The following is a 25254-nucleotide window of genomic DNA, read 5'->3' on the forward strand; positions in this document are numbered from 1 at the left end:
ACAGACATAGACAGAGAGTAACAGGCATTTGTGAACTGTCTTGTGTGGATGCTGGGAACTGAACTCAGGACCTCTGGAAGAGCAGTCAGTGTTCTTAACCACTGAGCCATCTCTCTAGCTCTTCTTTAAAACTTATCTTCATGAGTGATTTCCCTATCATGTAATGACTTTGATTTGTTCTTGTTTTTACTTTATGAACAGGAAAGACAGTTCAGTGGTTAATGCACTTGCTGCTCTTGCAAAGGACTCAGGTTCAGTTCCCAGCATCCTCTGGCAACTCACAATGCTGTAAGTCCAGTTTTAGAGGATCCAGTGTCTTCCTCTGACCTGTGTGGCCACTGAACACGTGTGGTGCAGTCAAACATGTAGACAAAACACCTACTTGAAAAAGAAAGAAAATTTTAAAAGTAAAATGTAAAAATACACTCAATTTTTCACTTATCATTGTATGTGTATGTCCATGGGTCCCAAATGTGAGTGTGTGGAAGTCAGAGGATACTTCTGGAGTTGGTTTTCTCCTTTCATGAGAGAATTACTTATAAGGCTATTAGGTTTAGTGGCAAGCCTCTGTACCATGGAGCTGTTCAGTAAGTGGCTTAGATTTTAGCCTAGGTAAACATTACTATGTAGTGTTGGTGCTGCAATGGATGCTTCCCTTCAAACAACTAAAATTTTGGATAAAGTGTTTTGGAAGAAATTCTTAGGGTCTCTCCTACCACAGACTGGCCTCAAATTCAAATGAACCTTGAGCTTGTGGTCTTTCCAAACGTACATACCTACACATACACATGCACACACACACACACACACACACACACACACACACACACACACACCTAACTTGAACTTTGCCATCAAAGCCTGCTGGTCTCACCTCCATCTTTTTTCCCAAGCTTACTGCAATGACAGTGTCTTTGCTAATGAAGAACTAAGGATGGACACGTTTAAGGACTGGCCCCACAAATCACCTGTGGCTGTTAAAGCTCTGGTCAAAGCAGGCCTTTTCTACACAGGTGAGTCAGATTTTTTCTTTATGCATATGCGTTTCTGTTTGCCTGCATGTAAGTATGTGTGCCACATGCCCTCATGCTACCCTCAGAGGCCAGACAGGGTGTTGGATCCTGGGACTGGAGTTACAATTGGCTGTGAGCCATCATGTGGATGCTCAAACCAAACCTGTCTCCTTTGCAAGAGCAGCCACTGCTCTCATGCTGAGCAACTCTTTAGGGTCAGATTAGTGTGGACCACATATTCGAATCCTCTTACATTTTTCTGTGTTCGTCATCATTTGTCATCGATCTTTTGGGGGCTCATAAGACCTTCAGTTTCCCATAGCTTCCTCAGTGTTCAGCCTCTGAACCTGAGGATTCTGCAGACACCTCATCCAAAAGACATATTCCACTGGCTCAGATGATCTTACCACATGGTCTTAACGCTCGTCTCCTCTTGCCAGCCTTCCTCAAGTCTCACGGATGATGTGCTTCTATTTCAAGTTAAACATACCTGACAATAATGTGAGGAGAGACGAGTGATTCTTCACAATCTAGATTCCATGGAGACTCTTAATTTGTACTTCTGTCTCGCCCCGGCTATGAGTACATTCTTTCTGACTTACTCATTTAACGATTGCTTGTTGGTTGCCTGTGTCTGTGAATGTACAGTAAATCTGAACATCTGGAGCTGTCGTCTTGTGATTTGGACAATGTACGTGCTGTTGAACTGACCCCATTCCCTTTTCTAGGCACAAAGGACATCGTCCGGTGTTTTTCCTGTGGAGGATGTATGGAGAAGTGGGCGGAAGGGGATGACCCAATGGAAGATCACACCAAGTTTTTTCCCAAGTGAGCAAAATGATTTCTCTCGACTGTGAACATGCTTCAACTGTTATTTCCTCACTGTCCATGTCTTACCTGTGGATGGTCTCTGCCCACCCTTCTGTTCCCTCTGTGAAGGACACATCCTTATCTCTTTGTCCCTTGCCTCCCATGACGCCATCTGTGTCCAGCTTTTTTTCTCTTCATAGTTACATCTTGGTTTAGGTTGGGTCAATTTACAGACTCTCAAAGACAGGGTCTCTCTATGTAGCCCAGACTATCATAGAAATTCTATCTAGCCCACGTAGGACTTGAACCCATGATCCTCCTGCCTCAGCCACCCAAGTGCTGGCATTTCAGAGGGGCTGCCATGTCTGGAAACTCCATGCCTTTCTGATTCTTTTGATTACCAACTAGTCTTCCTCTTCCCCTCCCTCTGGAATGCTTTACTGTTTTCTCTTTCTGCTGTCTGAGACGTCCCAAGTGCTGTTCTTTCTCCAGTGCTGGGGACGGAAGCACTGACTTGGGCATGCTAGGCAATCCCTTTCTATTGAGTTACTCTCGCCCCCTTTTCTGCCCTTCTTCATGAAAATCTACAACTGCATTGGGTACTCTGCAGCCTCAGGTCAGCACCACAGTAGTGTTCTCTGTGCATCCAATTCATACCTAGAAATTGCTCTAAACTGACTTGAATCTAACTATTAAACATTAAAAAGTAAAATTTTAAATAATTATCTGATCTTAAGATAGAATGGTAATAATGTCCCAAACCCCTAAAATATTCTCTTAAAGTGTTTTGTTAGTATATATTAATTACATGTAATAGTGACATTTTCGTATATATTATGACCTTTACATTATGTATATGTACATAACAGTTTATGACATCCATCACCCTCTCTTATCTCTCTCTGAACCCCTTAATCTCCTCCCTTCTAAAATCACCTGTTTCAGACCAGCACAGGACTATATAGCAAGACTTATTCTCCACTCAAATAAATAAATAAATAAATAAATAAATAAATAAATAAATAGTAGAATAGAATATTTCCATCTACTCTTGAAGTTAAAAGATGATTGCAAGCAGTAGTTACCGTTTCTTACATAAGTCGTCATCTTATTTAAAGAATACTTTGAAGAACTTGACTTTCTGTGCATGGGCGTTTCATCTGCACGTGTATCTGTGCACTACTTGCATGCCTTGACTCCACAGAGGTCAGAAAGAGGGCATTAGATCTCCTAGAACTAGAATTGCAGGAGGCTGTGAGCTGTCGGATAAAGATATAGGGAACCAAGCCTGAGTCCTCTGCAGGAGAACTAAGTGTTCTTCTGCTGAGCCATTTTTCCAGGCCACCCCTTTTTTTATTTTGAAGTAGTTTGTAGGAAATTGTTGAGAACGCAGAGACCTTCTTCTTAATCCCTGGGATGATAAACTGGAAGGCAATCTAGTTGTATTTAAAGTTAGTCTAGAATCTATCAGTGGAGATTTGTTTTAATTACAAACCAGCATGCTGTTATGAGTAACTAATGCAGTTACACATCTGGTTCAAAGGACAATAACAATAAAGGGCCTATGAGCTAAGCACTGATGTCAGCAAATAAATGTCCCTCAATGCCTTAGAAGGCCCCTGTTGACACTTCCAGGTCCTAGTTGATGCTTGTCCTCATCCAGGGGCAAACATGGTCCTGATTTTCAGTTCACTATCTTTTTACCAAATACACACACACACACACAAAGAAGAGAGACAGAGACAGAGACGGGGAAACAGAGAGAGACAAACAGAGAGAATAAAATGCACCCAAACATAAACACATACATACAGACATACAGACATACAAACACACACAGACATACACACAAACACACACATACACACACAAACACACACATACACACACAGAGACACATAGACACAGAGAGACTCAAACAGAGAGACACAGACATAGACAGAGAGACACAAAGATACAGGCACACACACAGACATACTCACAGACACATACACACAGACACCCATATCAACACAGATGCATAGACACAGAGAGATACACACAAACACACATAAACACAGACATACAAACAGACATACAGATAGAGACACACAGGCACAGAGAGAGACACACACAGACACAGAGAGAGACACATGCAAACACACAGGCACACACACAGACACATAGAGAGACAAACACACATACACACAGACATACACACAGACACACAGATAGAGTCACACAGACACAGAGAGAGACACACACACACACAAACACAGAGAGAGACACATGCAAACACACAAGCATACACACAGACACAGAGAAAGACACACACAGACATACAGACAGATACACACAAACATACACAACAGACAACCAAACAGACACACACAACTTTAGTTTTACCTGCTCTTCTTCTGTTGTTTATTTTGTTTTGTTCTATTTCTGCTGCATGTGTGTGTGTGTGTATGTGTGTGTGTGTGTGTGACAGAGACAGAGACAAAGATACAGATAGAGACAAGATTTTACTATGTCTGCAAAGTGAGTTCTAGGATAACCAGGGTTACACAGAGAAACTTTGTTTCAAAAAAGAAAAAAGAAAAATTAAAAGAGCCTTAACACATGTACTAACACCTGTTTGAAATCCAGATCCTGCCCCAACTTTATCTCTCGCTAACATAACATCATAGAGAACTGCAGCTAACTTCCATATATGTCTCTAAAAATGTCCAGAACCAGACTTCCAAATGAAGACTGTTATTTCCAATATAGGATTGATTTCTAGACCAGTACATGATTGAGTCCGAATAACTGGTCACATTTAAGAACAATACAAGAGTCATTATAATTTCTCATTTTGAGCCTCTGTTCCACAAGGTCTAAAAACTTGAGGCAAGGCAGTTTGTCCCATCATGGGTATAGGTAAGCAATGGTGGATTGGGAACATACGTCCAATACAGCTTCCCAGTCACCATTGTCACAAAGCATTATGTTATTGAAAGCCACAGACTGAATATTTACACAGGGCAGCATTGACAGAATCACTGAAAATGTTAGCTTTCTACTTCATTCTTGGCCCTGAAAATTCATGTTTTCTGAAAAGCTAATGAAAACACTTAAGTACACAGAACTATTTTATAACTTTTATCTCCTCTGCACAGCTGTGTATTTCTTCAAACCCTGAAGTCCTCTGCAGAAGTGAGTCCAGCCCTTCAGAGCCACTGTGCACTTCCAGAAGCCACGGTAATGAATACTGCCCTCTTCTGACTCAGCAGCACATGATCGTGTGGCTGAACACTATTGTGGACAGCAGTTACCAATTGTAAATGTATCATACTTAAGGAAATTCTACAAGTATCTAAGAAGCACTCTTAAGTGATGTGTAGACAGGAACTTCACAGTGAATGAGGAAAACCCAATCTCTAGCTCCATGATACATACAGTCTACCCTTTCTCCTGTAAGAAGTCTATTGGTGAAATTCTTTCAGCTTTATTCCTGATAAACATCTAGGTTCCCTGGACCCCATCTGCAATCTCTGGAGGGCAGTGGGCTTGACTTCTTGTTTCTTTTGAGATGTTCGAGGCAAAGTTTCATTTTGTTTGGTTCAATTTTTGCTTGGGACAGATTTTCACTGTGTAGCTCAGGCTGACTTTGAACTTGCTATGTTCAAATTCCAGACTGTCTGGGAATCTGTAATTCTCCTGTGTCAACCTTTTAAATTCTGGGATTATGAGTATGTGCCACCATTCCTATTTAATTTTTGTTCTTTACTGCAATCAAGGAGATCAAACCCAAGGTCTTGTGCATGCTAGGCAAGGAATCTATGACTGAGCAACCTCCCTGCCCTGCAAACATATGTCTTTAAGGAAAGCAAATAGACAGCAAAATCATGAACGCAGACAGCAGTCTAAGCCCTACATGTTTCTCTGACATACAATCTATAAGTTCATTGGTGACACAAATCACCTCATATTATGATAGCAATAGGTATGCTGGTTCTCACGCCACAGAACAGAGAATGGCATGGTGACTCATGCCTGGAAAACAACAGTCTGGAAATTGAGACAGGAGATCAACATTAGCCTGGACAATAGTATAAGACAGCACCTCAAACAAAAGAACAATAACGACAACAAAAAAACACAAATAAGGGCTGGAGAGATGGCTCAGAGGTTGAGAGCACTGACTGCTTTTCCAGAGGCCCTGAGTTCAATTTCCAGTAACCAACGGTGGCTCACGACCATCTGTAATGAGATCTGGCCCCTTTTCTTGTATACAGGCATATATGCAGGCAGAACTCTGTACACAATAAATAAATAAATCTTTAAAAAAACACAAACAAAAATGGAGGAAAAATATAGAGAAACAAAACAGCTTAGCAGTCCTGGTTGACTTGATGAATCCCTTATTTTGAACTTTTAGTTCTATTAATTAATTACTGAAGCCTGAGCTGGCTGAAGTTTCCCCTCCCTTTTCTTCTCCCAGTCCTTCTTGCTCCTCTCTCTGCCCCTAATCCACTCCTCTTTTCTTTCTCTTCAGAGAAACGTAGGCCTCCCATGAATATCAACCAGCCTTGGCACATCAAGTTGCAGTAGGACTTGGTGCATCTCCTCCTTTTGAGGCTAGACTAGGGAATGGGTCCCACAGTCAGGCAACCAAGTTAGTGCCTGCTCCTGCTGTTAGTTGTCCCACATGAAGACCAAGCTACACATCTCGGTTACATGTGTGCAGAGGAGCCATTCATGCTCTCTGGTTGGCAGTTCAGTCTCTGTGAGCCCCCATGAGCACAGGTTAATGGATTCTCTAGGTTTTTCTGCAGTATCGTTTACTCCTCGGGCTCCTTCAACCCTTCCTCTCCCTCTTCCATAGGATACCCCAAGCTCTCCTTAATGCTTGGCTGTGGGTCTCTGCAATTGTTTCCATCAGTTGCTGGGTGAAACTCTATGATGACGGTTATACTGGACTCCTGTTTGCAAGTCTAGCCTAATATTGTTCACAATGTCATGGTGTACTTTCTCTAATGCCATGGGTCTCAAGATGGACCAGTCATTGGTTGGCCACTCTCTGAATTTCTGTTCCATCTTTACCCCTGCATCCTGTGTAGGCAGGAAAAATTGTAGTTTGAAGTTTTGTAGCTGGGTTGGTGTCCCAGTCTCTCCTCTATTGGAAGTCTTGCCTCGTTACAGAAGAAGACCAGTTCAGGCTCTGTTTTCCCCACTGCTAGGAGTCTTAGCTAGGATCAATCTCAGATTCCTGGGAGTTTCCTTTGCCATAGGTGTCTACTTCATCCCAGAGATGCCACCTCCATTGATGTTGTCTCTTCCAGTACTCTCTCCCTTTGTCCTCCCCTACCTGATCCCTTCTGTTCCCATCCCCACTCCCTTTCCCACTTAGTCCCCTCCCTCATCCACTCATGGTCTCTAGTCTATCTCCCCTTCTCAGTGAGTTTCACACAACCCCACCTGAGCCCTCCTTGTTATTTGCCTTCTTTGGGCCTGTGGATTGTAGCATGATTATTTCTTACTTAGTGGCTAATATAACATTATAAGTGAGTACAAACTATGTTTGTCTTTCGGGGTCTGGGTAACCTCACTCAGGATGATATTTTTTAGTTCCACAAGTTTTCCTGTGAATTTCATGATGTTGTTTTCAATAGCTGAGTAATAATCCATTCTGTAAATGTACCACATAGTGATATCTAGGTTGTTTCCACTTTCTGGCTCTTACAGATAAAGGAATTACACACATGGTTGAGCAAGTGTCCTTGTGGTAGGATGGATCATACTTTGGCTATATGCCTAGGAGTGGTATAGTTGGATCTTGAGGTAGATCTATTATCAGTTTTCTGAGAAACTGCAAAATTGGTTTCCCAAGTGACTGTACAAGTCTGAATTCACATCAGCACTGGAGAAGTGTTCCCCTTTACTCCACATCCTCAACAGTATGAACTGTCGCATGAGTTTTTGATCTTAGCCATTCTCCAGGTGGGGGGAAGGACGTAAAATGGAATCTCAGAGGCATTTTGAATTGCATTTCCCTGATGGCTAATGATGCTAAACATTACTTTAAGTGCGTCTAGGCCTTCAGAAATTTCTGTCGAGAACTCTCAGTACTCCCTTTGATAATTGGTTGATTGGTTTGTTGATGTCTAGTTTCCTGGGTTGTCTATAGATTTTAGATATTAGCCTTTTGTCAGATGTGCAGCTGACATTGTAAGTGCAGGGATTGAAGCTCAGCTACTAGACATTCCCCTAATATAGAGAAGAAATTCTTCAGCTCCGAATAAAACTAGGTGTGGTAAGATGTTTGGAGTCTCAGAAAAGAAAAAGGAATAATAATGAAGCCAGGGGTGTGTGGAGGCTCACTTCAGTTGGGATATGGAGAGAGGAGGATGAAGTGTTACCCTTGGCTACATAGGGAATTCCCAACAAGCCTACACTACGTGATACTCTCTTACTCAAAAAAAAAAATGTGTGTGTGTGTGTAATAATCTTTGTGCATCTATCCCAGTGTCTGACTTAAACATGTAAGGAGATTTAAACTAAGAACTAAAGACAGAGATAGTGCTTAATGTTCTTTCAGGACTATTCTTGTTCTAGATGTTACAATTATGAGTACTCATATAGTGTTCCCCACAGAGAGGATGCATATACCATGCATGTACCACCTAGGCACACACTTTTGCAGATGTGTGAGATTTACTCTTTAATGTGTGGAACACTTGCCCTTCAATCAGCATTGAGTGCAGTCTGTTTTTAGAAGATGTTTGTTCCTCAATGATAATATAGTGCCTGATCTTGATTTATATCTATTTTTATTTTTTTATTGGATATTTTATTTACAGTTCAGATGTTATCCCCTTACCCCATTTCCCCATCCCACACCCGCTGAGGAACCCCCATCACATCCCCCCTCCTCCTGTTTTTATGAGGATGTGCCCCCCACACTCTCCACTCACACCTCCCCATCCTCAAATTCCCCCATACTTGCCATGAAGGCGACCAGCCTCCATGGGACCAAGGATCTCCTTTCCCACCTATGCCCAACAAAGCCATCCTCCCCTACATATACAGCTGGAGCCATGGGTCCCTCCCTATGTGGTCCTAGGCAGGTGGTTTAGACTCTGGGAGCTCTGGTTGGTTGGTATTGTTGCTCTCCTCATGGGGCCACAAAGCCTTTCAGGTCCTTCAGTCTTCTCTCTAACTCCTCCATTGGGTAATCCTTGATCAGTTCAATGGTTAGCTGTGAGCATTTGCCTCTGAATACGGCAGACTCTTGCAGACCTCTAAGGAGACAGCTATATCAGGCTCCTGTCACCATGCACTTTCTGACACCCACATCAGCATCTACCTTTGGTGACTGTACATGGGAAGGATACCTAGGTGGAATGGTCTGCAGATGGCCCCTCCTTCAGTTTCTGTCCCACACTTTGTCTCCATATTTGCTCCCTTGAGTATTTTGTTACTTTTTATAAGAAGGACCAAAGTACCCACACTTTGGTCTTTCTTCTTCATGTGGCCTGTGAGTTGAATCTTGGGTATTTCAAGCTTCTGGGCTAATATCCAATTATCAGTGAATGAATACCATGTGTGTTCTTTTGTGATTGGGTTACCTCACTCAGGATGATATTTTCTAGTTCCATTCATTTGCCTACGAATTTCTCGAATTCATTGTTTTTAATAGCTGAGTAATACTCCATTGTGTAAATGTATCACATTTTCTGTATCCATTCCTCTGTTGAAGGACATCTGGGTTCTTTCCAGCTTCTGGCTATTATAAATAAGACTGCTATGAATATAGTGGAGCATATGTCCTTGTTGTATGTTGGAGCATCTTCTGAGTATATGCCCAGGAGTAGTATAGCTGGGTCCTCAGGTACTGCTATGTCCAATTTTCTGAGGAACCGCAGGACTGATTTCCAGAGTGGTTGCACCATCTTGCAGTCCCACCAACAATCGAGGATTGTTCCTCTTTCTCCACATCCTCACCAGTATCTACTATCACCTGAGTTTTTGATCTTAGCCATTCTGACTGGTGTGAGGTGGAATCTCAGGGTTGTTTTGATTTGCATTTCTTTTGGTGCTTCTTGGCCATTCGAGTTTCCTCAGTTGAGAATTCTTTGTTTAGCTATGTACCCCATTTTTAACAGGGCTATTTGTTTGTCTGGAGTCTAATTTCTTGAGTTCTTTGTACATAATGGATATTAGCCTTCTAATGTAGGATTGGTAAAGATCTTGCCCTGATCTGTTGATTGCCATTTTGTTCTATTGACAGTGTCCTTTGCCTTACAGAAGCTTTGCAATTTTATGAGGTCCCATTTGTCAATTCTTACTCTTAGAGCATAAGCCATTGGTGTTCTGTTCAGGAACTTTTCCCCTATGCCTAGATATTCGGGGGTCTTCCCCACCTTGTCTTCTATTAGTTTCAGTGTATCTGGGTTTATGTGAAGGTCTTTTATCCACTTGGACTTGAGCTTTGAACAAGGAGATAAGAATGGGTCGATTTTCATTCTTCTACATGCTGACCTCCAGTTGAATCAGCACCATTTGTTGAAAATGCTGTCCCTTTTCCACTGGACGGCTTTAGCTCCTTTGTCAAAGATCAAGTGACCATAGGTGTGTGGGTTCATTTCTGGGTCTTCAATTCTATTCCATTGATCTTCCTGCCTGTCTCTGTATCGATACCATGTAGTTTTTATCACTATTGCTTTGTAGTACAGCTTGAGGTCAGGGATGGTGATTCCCCCAGAAGTTCTTTTATTGCTGAGGAATAGTTCTCATTATCCTGGGTTTTTTGTTATTCCAAATGAATTTGCACATTGCTCTTTCTATCTCTATGAAGAATTGATTTGGAATTTTGATGGGGATTTCATTGAATCTGTAGGTTGCTTTTGGCAAGATGGCCATTTTTACTGTATTTATCCTGCCAATCAACAAGCATGGGAGATCTTTCCATCTTCTGAGATCTTCGATTTCTTTCTTCAGAGACTTGAAGTTCTTGTCATACAGATCTTTCACTTGCTTCGTCAGAATCACACCAAGGCATTTTATATTATTTATGACTATTGTGAAGGGTGTTGTTTCCCTAATTTCTTTCTCAGCCTGTTTATCCTTTGAGTAGAAGAAAGCTACTGATTTGTTTAAGTTGGTTTTATATCCAGCCACTTTGCTGAAGTTGTTTATCAGGTTTAGGAGTTCTCTGATGGAAGTTTTAGGGTCACTTAAGTATACTACCACATCATCCGAAAATAGTGAAATTTTGACTTCTTCCTTTCCTGTTTGTATCCCTTTGACTTTCTTTTGCTGTCTAATTGCTCTGGCTAAGACTTCCAGTACTATATTGAATAGGTAAGGTGACAGTGGGCAGCCTTGTCTAGTCCCTGATCTTACTGGAATTGCTTCATGTTTCTCTCCATTTAGTTTGATATTGGCTACTGGTTTGCTGTATATTGCTTTTACTATGTTTAGAAATGGGCCTTGGATTCCTGATCTTTCCAGGACTTTTACCATGAAGGGATATTGAACTTTGTTAAATGTTTTCTCAGCATCTAGCGAAATGATCATGTGGTTTTTTCTTTAAGTTTATTTATATAGTGGATTACATTGATGGATTTCTGAATATTGAACCATTCCTGCATTTCTGGGGTAAAGCCTACATGATCATGATGGATGATTGTTTTGATGTGTTCTTGGATTCGGTTTGCAAGAATTTTATTGAGTATTTTTGCATCAATATTCATAACAGAGATTGATCTGAAGTTCTCTTTCTTTGTTGGGTCTTTGTGAGGTTTAGGTATGAGCGTGGTTGTAGCTTCATAGAACGAACTAGGTAGTGTTCCTTCTGTTTCTATTTTGTGGAATAGTTTGAAGAGAATTGATATTAGGTCTTCCTTGAAGGTCTGATAGAATTCTGCACTAAAGCCATCTGGTCCTGGGCTTTTTTTTTGGTGGGGAGACTTTTAATGGCTGCTGGTATTTCTTTAGGGGTAATGGGACTGTTTAGAGGGTTTATTTGCTCCTGACTTAAGTTTGGTACCTGGTATCTGTCTTAAAAATTGTGCATTTTATCCAGATTTTCCAGTTTTGTTGAGTATAGGCCTTTGTAGAAGGATCTGATGATTTTTTTTTAAATTTCTTCAGTTTCTGTTGTTATATCTCCCTTTTCAGTTCTTTTTTTTTTTTTAATAAAAAGGCTTCCTTTTCTTTTTTTTTTTTTTAAGATTTATTTTTTATATATGGATACACACTGTAGCTGTCTTCAGACACACCAGAAGAGGGCATCAGATCTCATTACAGATGGTTGTGAGCCACCATGTGGTTGCTGGGATTTGAACTCAGGACCTCTGGAAGTGCAGTCAGTGCTCTTAACCACTGAGCCATCTCTCCAGCCCCCCTTTTCAGTTCTAATTTTATTAATTTGGATACTCTGTGCCCTCTGGTTAGTCTGGCTAAGGGTTTATCTATCTTGTTGATTTTCTCAAAGAACCAGCTCCTGGTTTTGTTGATGTTTTGCATAGTCTTTCTGTCTCTGCTTGGTTGGTTTCACCCCTGAGTTTGATTATTTCCTTCAGTCTACTCCTCTTGGGTGTATTTGCTTCTTTTTGTTCTAGAACTTTCAATTATGCTGTCAAGTTGTTAGTGTATGCTCTCACCAGTTTCTTTTTGTAGGCACTTAGAGCTATGAGTTTTCCTCTTAGCACTGCTTTCATCGAGTCCCACAAGTTTTGGTATGATGTGTCCTTATTTTCATTAAATTCTAAAAAGTCTTTAATTTCTTTCTTTATTTCTTCCTTAACCAAGTCATCATTGAGTAGAGTGTTGTTCAGTTTCCACGTGTATATGGGCTTTCCATTGTTTTTGTCATTATTAAAGACCAGCCTTAGTCTGTGGTGATCTGATAGGGTGCAAGGGATTATTTCAATCTTTTTGTATCTGTTGAGGCCTGTTTTGTGACCAAGTATATGGTCTATTTTAGAGAAGGTATCATGAGGTGCTGAGAAAAAGGTATATTCTTTTGTTTTAGGATGATATGTTCTTTAGATATCTGTTAAATCCATTTGGTTCATAACGTCTGTTAGTTTCACTGTGTCTCTGTTTAGTTTCTGTTTCCATGATCTGTCCATTGCTGAGAGTGCGATGTTGAAATCCCCCACTATTATTGTGTGAGGTTCAATGTGTGCTTTGAGCTTTAGTAAAGTTTCTTTTATGTATGTGGGTCCCCTTGCATTTGGAGCATAGATGTTCAGAATTGAGAGTTCACCTTGGTAGATTTATCCTTTGACGAGTATGAAGTGTCCTTCTTTATCTTTTTTGATTACTTTTGGTTGAAAGTTAATTTTATTTGATATTAGAATGGCTATGTCAGCTTGTTTCTTGGGACTATTTGTTTAAAAAATTGTTTTCCATCCTTTTACTCTGAGGTAGTGTATGTCTTTGTCACTGAGGTGAGTTTCCTGTATGAAGCAAAATTCTGGGTCCTGCTTATGTATCCAGTCTGACAGTCTTCATCTTTTTATTGGAGAATTGAGTCCATTGATGTTAAGAGATATTAAGGAAAAATGATTGTTGCTTCCTGTTATTTTTGTTATTAGAGGTGGAATTATGTTTGTGCAGCTATCTTCTTTTGGGGTTGTTGGAAGATTACTTCCTTGCTTTTTCTAGGTTGTAGTTTCCCTCCTTGTGTTGGAGTTTTTCATCAATTATCCTTTGAAGTGGTGGATTTGTGGGAAGATATTGTGTAAATTTGGTTTTGTCATGGAATATCTTGGTTTCACCATCTATAGTGATTGAGAGTTTTGCTGGCTATAGTAGTCTGGGCTGGCATTTGTGTTCTCTTAGGGTCTGTATGATATCAGTCCAGGATCTTCTAGCTTTTATCGTCTCTAGTGAGAAGTCTGGTGTAATTCTTATAGGTCTGTCTTTATGTGTTACTTGATCTTTTTCCCTTACTGCTTTTAATATTTTTCTTTGTTTTGTGCATTTGATGTTTTGATTATTATGTGACCGGAGATACTTCTTTTCTGGTCTAGTCTATTTGCAGTTCTGTAGGCTTCTTGTATGTTCATGGACATCTCTTTTTTTAGGTTAGGGAAGTTTTCATCTATAATTTTGTTGAAGATATTTACTGGTCCTTTAAGTTGGGAATCTTCACTCTCATCTACACCTATTATCCTTAGGTTTGGTCTTCTCATTGTGTCCTGGATTTCCTGGATGTTTTGAGTTAGGAGCTTTTTGCATTTTGCATTTTCTTTGACAGTTGTGTCAATGTTTTCCATGGTATCTTCTGCAGATGAGATTCTCTCTTCTATTTCTTGTATTCTATTGGTGATGCTTGCATCTATGACTCCTGATCTCTTTCCTAGGTTTTCTATTTCCAGAGTAGTCTCTCTTTGAGGTTTCTTTATTGTTTCTACTTCCATTTTTAGGTCCTGGATGGTTTTGTTTAATTCTGTCACTTGTTTGGTTGTGTTTTCTTGCAATTCTTTTAAGAGATTTTTGTGTTTCCTCTTTAAGAACTTCTACCTGTTTACGTGTGTTCTCCTGTACTTCTTTAAGGGAGTTATTTATGTCCTTCTTAAAGTCCTCTATCATCATCATGAGAAGTGATTTTAATTCTGAATCCTGCTTTTCTGGTGTGATAGGGTGTCCAGGGCTTGTTATGGTGGGAGAACTGGGCTCTGATGATGCCAAGTAACTTTGGTTTCTGTTGCTTATGTTCATGAGCTTGCCTTTCGCCATCTGGTTAACTCTAGTGCTACCTGAACTCAGTGTCTCTGATTGGAGCCTGTCTTTCCAGTTATCTTGCTCTTGTCAGAACTCCTCAGAGTTCAGATATCTCTGTGATCCTGAGCTTCTGGGTAGAAGATCTCCTGGGACTCAGGTCGCCCCTGGGATCCTGAAATTCTGCTGCTCTGAGTGCAGTGGTTCCTCTAGGATGGCTCAGGATATGGTGTTTTCACAGGAGCAGACCAGCTAGGTGTTCACTGCTCTGAGTATAGTGACTCCTCTAGAATGGCTCAGGATTCTGTGTCTTCAGATGAGCAGACCAACTAGGTGTCTGCCCCAACCCAAAGGACCAAGAGAGGGGCAGAAGGGCAGTGGTATTCCAGAGAGGTGGGGTTTGGGTGACTAATGGGTCCTGAGCTCCCTCAGCTCCCAATTATAGCTCTGGGGCATAGGGTAGTGGAAGAAGGTTCTTACCCACTGCTCTGAGTGCAGTGGCTCCTCTAGGATGGCTCAGGATAAGGTGTCTTCACAGGAGAAGACAAGCTAGGTGTCTGCCCCAGCCCAAAGTGCCAAGGGAGGGGCGGAAGGGTGCCTGATCTTGATTTAAGACCCAGTTTTGATGTAATAAAGAATTAATCTTTCAAAGGAAACCACAAGTGAAAGCAACCATGAGGATCCAGTAGCAGTTCATTCTACTGTGACAGGTAAGCACTGGAAAGCTGAATGAGATTATGGGAATTTGTACATAGGATTTGAAAGGAAAGTGTATTAATAATTGTCCAGGAGCTGCTAGAGAGGAGAGCACTGAGATGAAGGGAACTGTGGATGAGAGAGTGAACATCCCTGTGGCTTCCTGTGAGTGAATGCAGGACTAATAACAGAGTCCTTGTGTCAGACCCAAACCAGACAACATTAAAGGAACCGCACAGCAAGCTTCTCTTCTGAGGGCTTAGATGGGAAACTAGGGTGACAGAGTATTCTTCAGAATACTGCCTAATCCCCCAGGTCAAGAACTAGGCTTGCATGTCATTCTAATGGTGTGAAAAGGTCTGGGAGGACCTCAAAGTGGAGGTCATGGACACTGGAGGAAAAGCCATCCATAGTTGAGAGCCACAAGAATGTAGCATAGCCTAGGGGCTGAGAGGTTTGAATGCATTTCCGACTGAGTTTTCTTTCCTCCCTTCACAGATGTTGTTCCAAGTGAAGCCCAGGAACTTGATCCTGCATCTAGCTTTGTGTCTGTTCTCTGTAGAGACCAGGATCAGAGTGAGGCCCAAGGACTTGGATATGCATCCAATGAGGCCTATCTTCCCTCCACAGACTTGTCTCCAAGTAAGGCCCAGTGGTTTCAAGAGGCCAGAAGTCTGAGTGAGCAGCTGAGAGGCGCCTACACAAAAGCCACTTTCCGCCACATGAACCTGCCAGAGGTGTGTTCGAGCCTCGGCACTGACCACTTGCTTGGCTGTGATGTGTCCATCATTTCAAAGCACATCAGCCGGCCAGTGCAAGGGGCCCTGACCATCCCCGAGGTCTTTGTCAATCTCAGTTCTGTCACGTGTGTGGAAGGGGAAACTGGCAGTGGAAAGACAACCTTCCTGAAGAGAATAGCTTTTCTCTGGGCATCAGGATGCTGTCCCCTGTTGAACAGGTTCCAGCTGGTCTTCTACCTCTCCCTTAGTTCCATCAGACCAGACCAGGGACTGGCCAACATCATCTGTGGCCAACTCCTAGAGGCAGGAGGCTGCATTAGTGAAGTGTGTCTGAGCAGCAGCATCCAGCAGTTACAACACCAGGTGCTGTTCCTGTTGGATGACTTCAGTGGGCTGACCTCACTCCCCCAAGCCCTGGACACACTGATTACAAAGAACTACTTGTCACGGACCTGCTTATTGATTGCTGTGCATACCAACAGAGTCAGGGAGGTCCGCCCTTACCTAGATACAAGTCTAGAGATCAAAGAGTTTCCCTTCTATAACACTGTCTATATATTAAAGAAGTTCTTCTCACATAACATACTGCGTGTGCGAAGGTTTATAAATTACTTTGGATTTCATGAATATTTACTGGGAATTCACAAAACCCCCCTTTTTGTGGTATCAGTCTGTACTGAGTGGATTCAAAATCCATCTGACCAGCCCTTTCAGGATGTGACTCTTTTCAAGTCCTACATGCAATACCTGTCCTTAAAGAACAAAGCGACAGCTGAGCCTCTCCGGGTCACCAAGTCCTCGTGTGGGCAGCTGGCCTTGACAGGGCTTTTCTCTTCGTGCTTTGAGTTCAACAGTGATGACCTGGCAGAGGCAGGAGTTGATGAAGACGAGGAGCTCACCACCTGCTTGATGAGCAAATTCACTGCCCAGAGACTGAGACCCGTCTACCGGTTTTTAAGTCCTCTGTTCCAAGAGTTTCTTGCTGCCATGAGGCTGACTGAACTCCTGGGTTCAGATAGGCAGGAAGACCAAGACCTGGGACTTTATTTTCTGAGACAAATTAACTCACCTCTGAAGGCTATGACCATCTACAACAATTTTTTGAAGTATGTCTCCAGTCATCCTTCTTTAAGGGCTGGTCCAAAGGTTGTATCTTATTTGCTTCAGTTGATGGATGAGAAAGAGTCACTGGAGAACATGTCTGAAAATGAGGATCACATGAAGCTTCATCCAGAAACTTTACTGTGGATTCAGTCTCTTAGAGGGTTGTGGCAGCTGTCTCCTGAATCTTTCTCTTTGTTCATTTCAGAAAAATTATTGAGCATTGCTCTAAACTTTGCTTATGAAAGCAACACGGTTGCTGCATGCTCTCCTGTTATTCTGCAGTTCCTTCAAGGGAGAACACTGGCTTTGGAAGTCCTGAATTTACAGTACTTTGAGGACCACCCACAAACCCTGTTATTATTGAAGAGTATTAGTTTCTCATTAAATGGAAACAACAAGGTACAGAGAATAGATTTTTCACTCATGGAAAAATCTTTTGAAAAAGTACAGCCACCAACTATAGATCAGGACTATGCCTTTGCCTTTCAACCTATGAATGAATGTCAGAAAAATTTAGCCAAAAATGAAGACATAATAAAGAACTATAAGGATATGAAACACCAGATCCCAATAAGTATTAGTACTGGCTATTGGAAACTGTCCCCCAAGCCGTACAAGATTCCTAGACTGGAAGTTGGTGTGGCCTACATGGGTCCAGCAGACCAAGCTCTGCTCCAGGTCCTAATGGAAGTCTTCTCAGCTTCAGAGAGTATTGAGTTCCGTTTATTCAACAGCAGTGGCTTTCTTGAAAGCATCCACCCAGCTCTGGAGCTGAATAAGATCTCTGTCACCAAGTGCTCCATGTCCAAGACAGAGCTCAGCAGAAAAGAACAGGAGCTGCTTCTCAGCCTGCCTGCCCTGCAGTCTCTTGAGGTCTCAGGGACAAACCAGTTACCAGGTATCTCCAAGTGTGTCCACATAACCATTCTGCTTCACATGGTGTTTTCTCATTCTTAGCGTAGATGAATGAAATGTCTCAGTTTCATCTCTTTATAAATGTGCCTTAATAGGAGAGATCTAAACACTTTCACTGTTTGGGGCAGTGTATAAATCAATATAAGGCCCTGCATTTTAGACTGACTTTCATATAATTCACACAAATTTCGCTTAATACTAACATCATTGCTTGAAGAGCTTTTAAGGGCACTTGAATTGTTATTAGTAAGTGGTGGACTGTGTGTAAGATGATGCTGGAGAATTATCCCCTCTCTGGTTGTCAGATAGAAGAGGAAGTTTAGCTTCTCTAGAAGAAGAATTAAAAAGCGAGAATGACATACTCTTACTTATGTTTCTGTTGCTGTAATAAAACATTCTAACCAACAACTTGGGTACAACCATGTATATCATACCTTACAACTCCCATGTCACACAGTCTATGAGTTCATGGCAGGAACTGTAGACAAGACCAGAGAGGAGTGTAGCTTCCTTTCCCACGGCTACTTATTTCCTTGGAATAACTGTCTTCCTATTCAATCCCCAACCTCCTGCCCAGGGTTGGCGTCATCACCCCCACTGAGCTGGGCCCTCCCTCATCAACCATTAATCAAAACAATGCAGACTTCCCTACAGGCATCCTAAACTTAGGATCCTCTGCCCTGATAACTCTGGCTTATTTCAAGTTGACAGAAACCAGCTAGGAAAAATATCTATTAGTTTTGTCTTTCCTTAAGTAATATGTGATGGCTTTTAGTACAGACTTTATCTGACCTTCATTAAATTTGTGTATCGTTATTTACGTGTTTTGATAGCAATGTAATTTTTTTTAATTTCATAATTATAACTAGGCAAGCTTTTGTCTTTAGCTGCTGCATGTGTAGGAATGCTTTTCTTGTTTACAGTTGTGTGTTTTAATTTTTGTGCGTGTGTGTGTGTTTGTGTGCGTGTGTTTGCAAATGTGTGTGTGGTCACATGACCATGCCACACCTTAGGTATGGGTATGGGCAACCTCAGAAACGCATTCTTTCCTTCCATCACGGAGCTTTGAGGTTAAAATGAGGTTGGTAGGCTTGGGACAAGTGCTTTTCTCACTGAGCCATGTCCCTGTGCCATACGTGACTCTTAGGAGAGGGTTTCATGTAGTTTAGTCTGACTTTGAACTCATTGTGTCTTTGACCTGAACTGCCTGAGCCTCCTGATGCCACTTCCTGAGTGCCAGTTTACAGGCACGCTCCAGCGTCTTTGCTAATAAATATCCTCCCACAGATCATGGAAAATAGAGAGCAAGCAGGACCAGGGATGTTCTTTTTGGGTAGAATATTCGAAGCTCTGTGTTCAAGTCCCAGCACTGCTTAAAGTGTGCACGGTTATACGTGTGCACAGTCTGAGCACTCAGGAGGTAGGGGTGGGAGCATCAGGACTTCCAGAGTCAGTAATATTATGTTGTGTGCATATATGTCACTTTTTTGGAGTAATGTCTATGCAGATTCTTTGTGATCTGAGAGAGCTGACGAGGCACGGTGGGTTGTAGTTCTACATTTTGCTCATCACTTCACGCTTTACAAACACTAGTGATTTCCATCTCGTCTTCCCAGTACTATGGGGAATGCTGTCATGATCATTTGTGTTACAAGTGTCACTTTGATCCCTGATGTCAGCTGGTTTGGATATAGGTCTAGAAGTAGCAGATTTGCTTGTTTCCCTGTAGCCATTCTAATGTTTTGAGACAGGGTCTCATTCTATAGCCTAGGCTACCGTGGAACTTACTTTGTAACATAGGCTAGCCTTGAGCTCATGGTAACCTTCCTTTCTCATCCTCCCAGTCACTGGGGTGACATCTGTGAGCCAGCACATTTTTTTAAAGATTTATTTATTCAGACATACACCAGAAGAAGGCATCCGATCCCCACTACAGATGATTGTGAACCACCATGTAGTTGCTGGGAATTGAACTCAGGATCTCTGGAAGAGCAGTCAGTGCTCTTCACTGCCATCTCTCCATCCCTCACCATATCTTCTTTGAGTTTAACTATTACATGTAATTTTAAAAACACACTACGGACTTTTCTGGGACCGCAGCCCTTGCTACCTCAGCTTACCTCTGAGATAAGCTGCCACCAGTCCCACACCAGACTCGTCCATTCTTCTTGACTTTGCTCTGCCAACTATCACCTTTCCCAGCCCTTCCTGGCTTAGCTTCTCCAAGCCACCATCAACAACCCACCTTCTCTCTATCTCTGCCCACCTTTGCTCTGTGGAAGAAACACATTCAGACAGCTTTATTATCTTTGAATTTGCCCAATAACACAATTTCTGGGTGCAGAATCTCCTCCTGCCCTAACCTTATCAGCTAGCCTATGTCAACCACCCACCTGTGGCAGAGGCCACTGGTTCAAGCTACCTCCATGGTTGTTGCAGGCTTCTCATTCCAAAGCCTGGCAGAAAAGTACTTCATTACTTTCCCTGTGTCTGAATTTCCTCCTGGGACCTGGAAGTCCCACCCTTACTCTTTGCCCAGCAATTGGCTCCCACTTTCTTTATTGACCAAATCAAGAACCAATTAGGGAACTAGACCTTACTATCAGCCCCTCCCCCTACATTTAACCTTAAAGGAACCTCCCAAGTGTGTTTCAAGGTGGCTACTCCAATTCACCTCCCCACCAACAATGTGCAAGTCTCTACCTTTTCCACATCTCCTTTAGGTTTATTTTTCTCTTTGCCTCTTCATAAACATACTCTACCCAGTCAGTGTTCTCTCCTGTGGCCGGGATTTACATTCTCCTGGTGACTGAATGAAACTGAACATATTCTCAACTGCTCATAATGGCTTTTTTTTTTTTTTTGAGAAATGTCTATTTAAATTCCTTGTAATCTGAAAGATTTGATGATGCGTGGTGGGTTGAACTTTTAATTTATATGCTCAAGAGGCTGAGGTAGGAGGATTGCCATGAGTCTAACTAAGGCCAACTCTACGTAATGAGTTCTCGACCAACCTGGGGAATAGAGTAAGACCCTTTCTCAAATAAAACAAAATTGTTCTGATGTAGGAGTTCTTTGCATATTGTTGGCATTAAACTCTTAGGTTATAGGTGAGGTATCTTGCTGGGAAAGCATTTGCCTACCATGTGCAAGGCCCATCCACAGCTTAACAAAAATAAATCCATCAAAACTTTTATCAGACACATTGTTTGAAAAAAAAATTCTCCCAATTCTGTATGTTGTCATTTCACCTTTTTAGACTGATACATGAATAATTGTTAATTTTGATGAGATATATATATATATATATTGCTACTGCTTTTTATAGCATATCTAAGGATCCATTGTAAAGTCCAAAGTCCTGAACATTACCCATATTCTTGTAAGAGTTCTATGGTTTTAGGTCATACATATGTCATTAATCCAATTTTTATCCTTTATGAGTTGGAAGCAGGAGTCCAGCTTTTGCATGTGCAAAATTAGTGTTCCCACGCTGTTGGTTAGGGAGATGTCAGTTATTTTTGTGAGTCTAGAGACCAGCACAGGGCTTCCTCTACAGCCTCTGGTCAGCAGATGCTGCAGCTGGCAGTATCTTCATGGATGTGCTTCCTAAACAGATGTTAGTATGCTTTGAAGTTTCATCTTGGAAGTATGACTATGGCTGAAGATCACAGCACCTTGAGAACTTGCACTTGGGGCTCTTGGGTGATGGGAACTATGTGTTGCTTTCCAGATCAGCTCTTCCCTAACTTGGACAAGTTCCTGGGCCTGAAAGAACTTTGTGTGAGACTAGATGGCAAACAGGATGTGCTCTCAGTGCTTCCTGGAGAGTTCCCAAACCTCCATCACATGGAGAAGTTATCCATCCAAACCTCCACGGAGTCTGACCTCTCCAAACTAGGTAAGGATGGTGCTTGGATCTCCAGTTCATGTCTTAACTAGAAAAGCTACTTGGCTAGTAATTGTTAGAACCATTAGTTAATCTTCCCTGTGTCTGACAGCATGAACTGTGTCCATGGGAAGGGGTGAGATCAGTGCTCTTCATCTTTAAGAGGGCAGAGATTTATTTCTAACCCAAGTCTTTAGCATGCCAGGAATTGTTCTAAGCACATCACAGATACTAGCTCACTCCTCGTACCCACTTTATGAGAGAAGGCGTAAGAATTATTGCTGATTGTCAACTGGGGAAACTGAGGTCATTGGCTGCTCAGCTCTATCCAGCTAAGAAAATGTATCTTCAAACAGAAAATTTGACTCCATAGCCTGAGCTGTCCACTCCTAACCCTTCCTCTCCACAGCAGTGTGAGGAATTCTCTTCTGCTGCTGTTTTAATCCCTCATGCAGATCTGCCAGCTTGGGAGAAGGAATCTGACTGGGAGCAGGCTGGACCTTTTCTCCATTTGTCTCCATCCCAGCCTCCTGTTGCCTGACAGCTGTGCAGCCATTTTTCTAGAACATGTCATTTAGCAAAATGACTAAATACCACCAGATTCTAATTTTTAAAACACGGTCACTGGAGAAATGTAAACTGGGGACTGACGTGGCAGATTTGCATGCCAAAAAGTCACTGTGGTGTGACACGGTGGCTCCTGCTTATAATCCCAGCACTTGAGAGGATACCTGATTGTCACAACTTTAAAGCCAGCCGAACTATGTCATTTCCACACTTATATGACCTACAGAAAAAAAACCAACCAATCAAACCTTTTCTGACCAAGAAGATTCCTCAGTGGATGTCTGCTGCCAAGCCCAATAACTTAGGTTGGATCTGTGGGATCCCATGGCAAAAGGATAAAACAGATTTCTCCAAAGTTGTCCTCTGATCAATACATATGTGTTATGGCACTTTTGTGTTCTCCCATGTACACATGCACACACACACACACACACACACACACATAAAATAAATAATTTAATTTAAAAACATTTTTAAGTTGTGCTTCAGACTTGTTCTCCCTTTGATGTTACTCTGTACAGAGTTCTTATGTGTCAGTGCAATGTGTAAACACAGAGATGTTACAATGCTGACACTGAAAGTGAAATTCAGAACAGAAACCTGATCCAAAGAGTGTGAGGAACTTGTCCCAGATCATCTGCCCACTAGTCAGTTGCAGAAGCCAAGCCCAAGCCCAATGCAGTCTCACACCTAGATACTGCATCACTGACTGTTTAATCAGTATGGCTGCAGCCGATGGATTGAGGGTTCCATTTTGACAGGAATTTGTGGCCATCTCTAATCTCTGACCATCCTTCATCTTTTCCAGTTAAATTGATTCAGAACTCTCCAAATCTCCATGTTTTCCATCTGAAATGTGATTTCCTTTCGAATTGTGAATCTCTCATGGCTGTGCTTGCTTCCTGCAAGAAACTCAGAGAGATTGAATTTTCTGGACGATGCTTTGAAGCCATGTCCTTTGGTAAGAACTGTACAGCTTTGACTTCAGATGCTCCTGTGCATGGTCATTAAATATTTGAGAATTAAAGGCCAGTGATGTCATGGGAACTGTGAGGACACCTGATCCTCAGCGAGGCTCTGATAAGAGTGAATGGGCTACAACCAGTAAACTACAGTTTACACATAAACTACAGGTTACACATAAAGTACAATTTACACATAAACTATAGTTTACATGTTTCATTTGCAAAGTTGTGTCCTCTCCTTAGTCATAGTGATTCAGTCTGAATACTATATCACCTTTCACCATTTTGAAATACTTGGTGTCATAGGAAATGTATCTGACTTAACTTTATTTTTCCTTTCCTAGTCAACGTTTTGCCAAATTTTGTTTATTTGAAGATATTGAATCTTAAATGCCAACAATTCCCAGATAAGGAAACATCAGAAAAGTTTGGTAAGTTTATAAAATACTATTTTTGATCTTCCTCTTCCTTTTCCTCCTCCTCTTCCTGTGAACCTACAGCAAAGCAAGCTGTGTACAGTTGTCCGTTGACATCTATGACAGTTGCGTCTAGGATCTGCTGCTGCTATAAACACTAGAGAATCCTTTACTCTATAATATAAAGTGTCGCAGTAAAGCTTGCCCCGGACCCCACACATCCTATATACACTTTAAATCATCTCTCCTTTGCCTGCAATGCCTATTGCCATGCTTGAAAAAAAAAAAGTGTTACATTCTTCTGAGAATAATGAGGAGGAAGAGGAGCAGGAAATGTCTGTACATGTTTAGCACACACGGGATTGTTAAAACTTGAACCTGTGGTTGGTAGAATGTGCTGATGCCAAGTGAGGGTCATGCATCAGCTATGCTGGGCTTTATCATCGTGATGATACTCAGTCTCACCCCTGAAGCCATTGGTCCCACACATCCTTACATTTGATCTCGTTAAATGCAATACTGTCATACTCACTGACATCTTAGGATAGAAATTGGTCATGGTGGCACTGTGTAACTTTGCTGTTGGGTGTCCACTCTAAAAATGCTATATCCTTTTGTTTCATCGGTTTCAGAATACATATAAAAACTTCTATTTATGTTAAGAAAACTAATCTGTGATAAACAGTATTGAACACAATGATTTTATATATTTTTGAGTTAAAAATGTTTAGAAAAGGGGCTGGTGAGATGGCTCAGTGGTTAAGAGCACTGACTGCTCTCCTAGAGGTCATGAGTTCAAATCCCAGCAACCACATGGTGGCTCACAACCATCTGCAATGAGATCTGATGCCCTCATATGGATGTGTGTCTGAAGACAGCTACAGTGTACTTACATATAATAAATAAAATAAATAAATAAACATTTAAAAAATAAAATTAAAAAAAAATGTTTAGAAAAATAATGTGATTTCATGGAAAACACTAGCAGGGGAAGAGGAGAGAGTGGTGATATTGGGTACAGAGCTATCTTCACAGTAAGGCTGCCCCCCTCCTTTTCTCCCTCCTTTTCTTCCCTTCTGTGGAGACAGCTGCTGTGGCTTTGCTTTGGCCTTAGAGATACTAGTAAAGCATCAGAGACAACATCAGACTCTAAAATGGCCACTGTCATGTGACTCAGGTTCACTATGTAAATGCATCCTGATTATAAGAAAGTCAAGTTTCGCCAGGCAGTGGTGGTGCATGCCTTTAATCCCAGCACTTGGGAGGCAGAGGCAGGCAGATTTCTGAGTTCAAGGCCAGCCTGGTCTACAGAGTGGTCTACAGCCTGGTCTACAGGACAGCCAGGGCTACACAGAGAAACCCTGTCTCGAAAAACCAAAAAAGAAGAAGAAGAAGAAGAAGAAGAAGAAGAAGAAGAAGAAGAAGAAGAAGAAGAAGAAG

At 41.7% G+C, this 25254-nt stretch overlaps 1 protein-coding gene across 2 annotated transcripts in view; it reads left to right on the forward strand.

The window, feature by feature from the left end:
* Positions 1–25254, forward strand: part of Naip (NLR family apoptosis inhibitory protein) — a 40780-nt gene that overhangs the window by 7108 nt on the left and 8418 nt on the right. Inside the window, exons 5-12 of one of the 2 annotated variants that reach the window (XM_028790191.1) lie at positions 894–1013; positions 1742–1841; positions 4964–5045; positions 15175–15232; positions 15717–17960; positions 21711–21878; positions 23242–23394; positions 23743–23829. In XM_028790191.1, coding sequence (XP_028646024.1) covers positions 894–1013; positions 1742–1841; positions 4964–5045; positions 15175–15232; positions 15717–17960; positions 21711–21878; positions 23242–23394; positions 23743–23829 — 3012 coding nt within the window. The remainder of the gene's footprint in view (positions 1–893; positions 1014–1741; positions 1842–4963; positions 5046–15174; positions 15233–15716; positions 17961–21710; positions 21879–23241; positions 23395–23742; positions 23830–25254) is intronic. The other variant, XM_028790192.1, reaches the window with a different exon arrangement.

Source organism: Grammomys surdaster, unplaced genomic scaffold, assembly GCF_004785775.1.
Source record: "Grammomys surdaster isolate TR1022 unplaced genomic scaffold, NIH_TR_1.0 125876, whole genome shotgun sequence".
NCBI lineage: Eukaryota > Metazoa > Chordata > Mammalia > Rodentia > Muridae > Grammomys > Grammomys surdaster.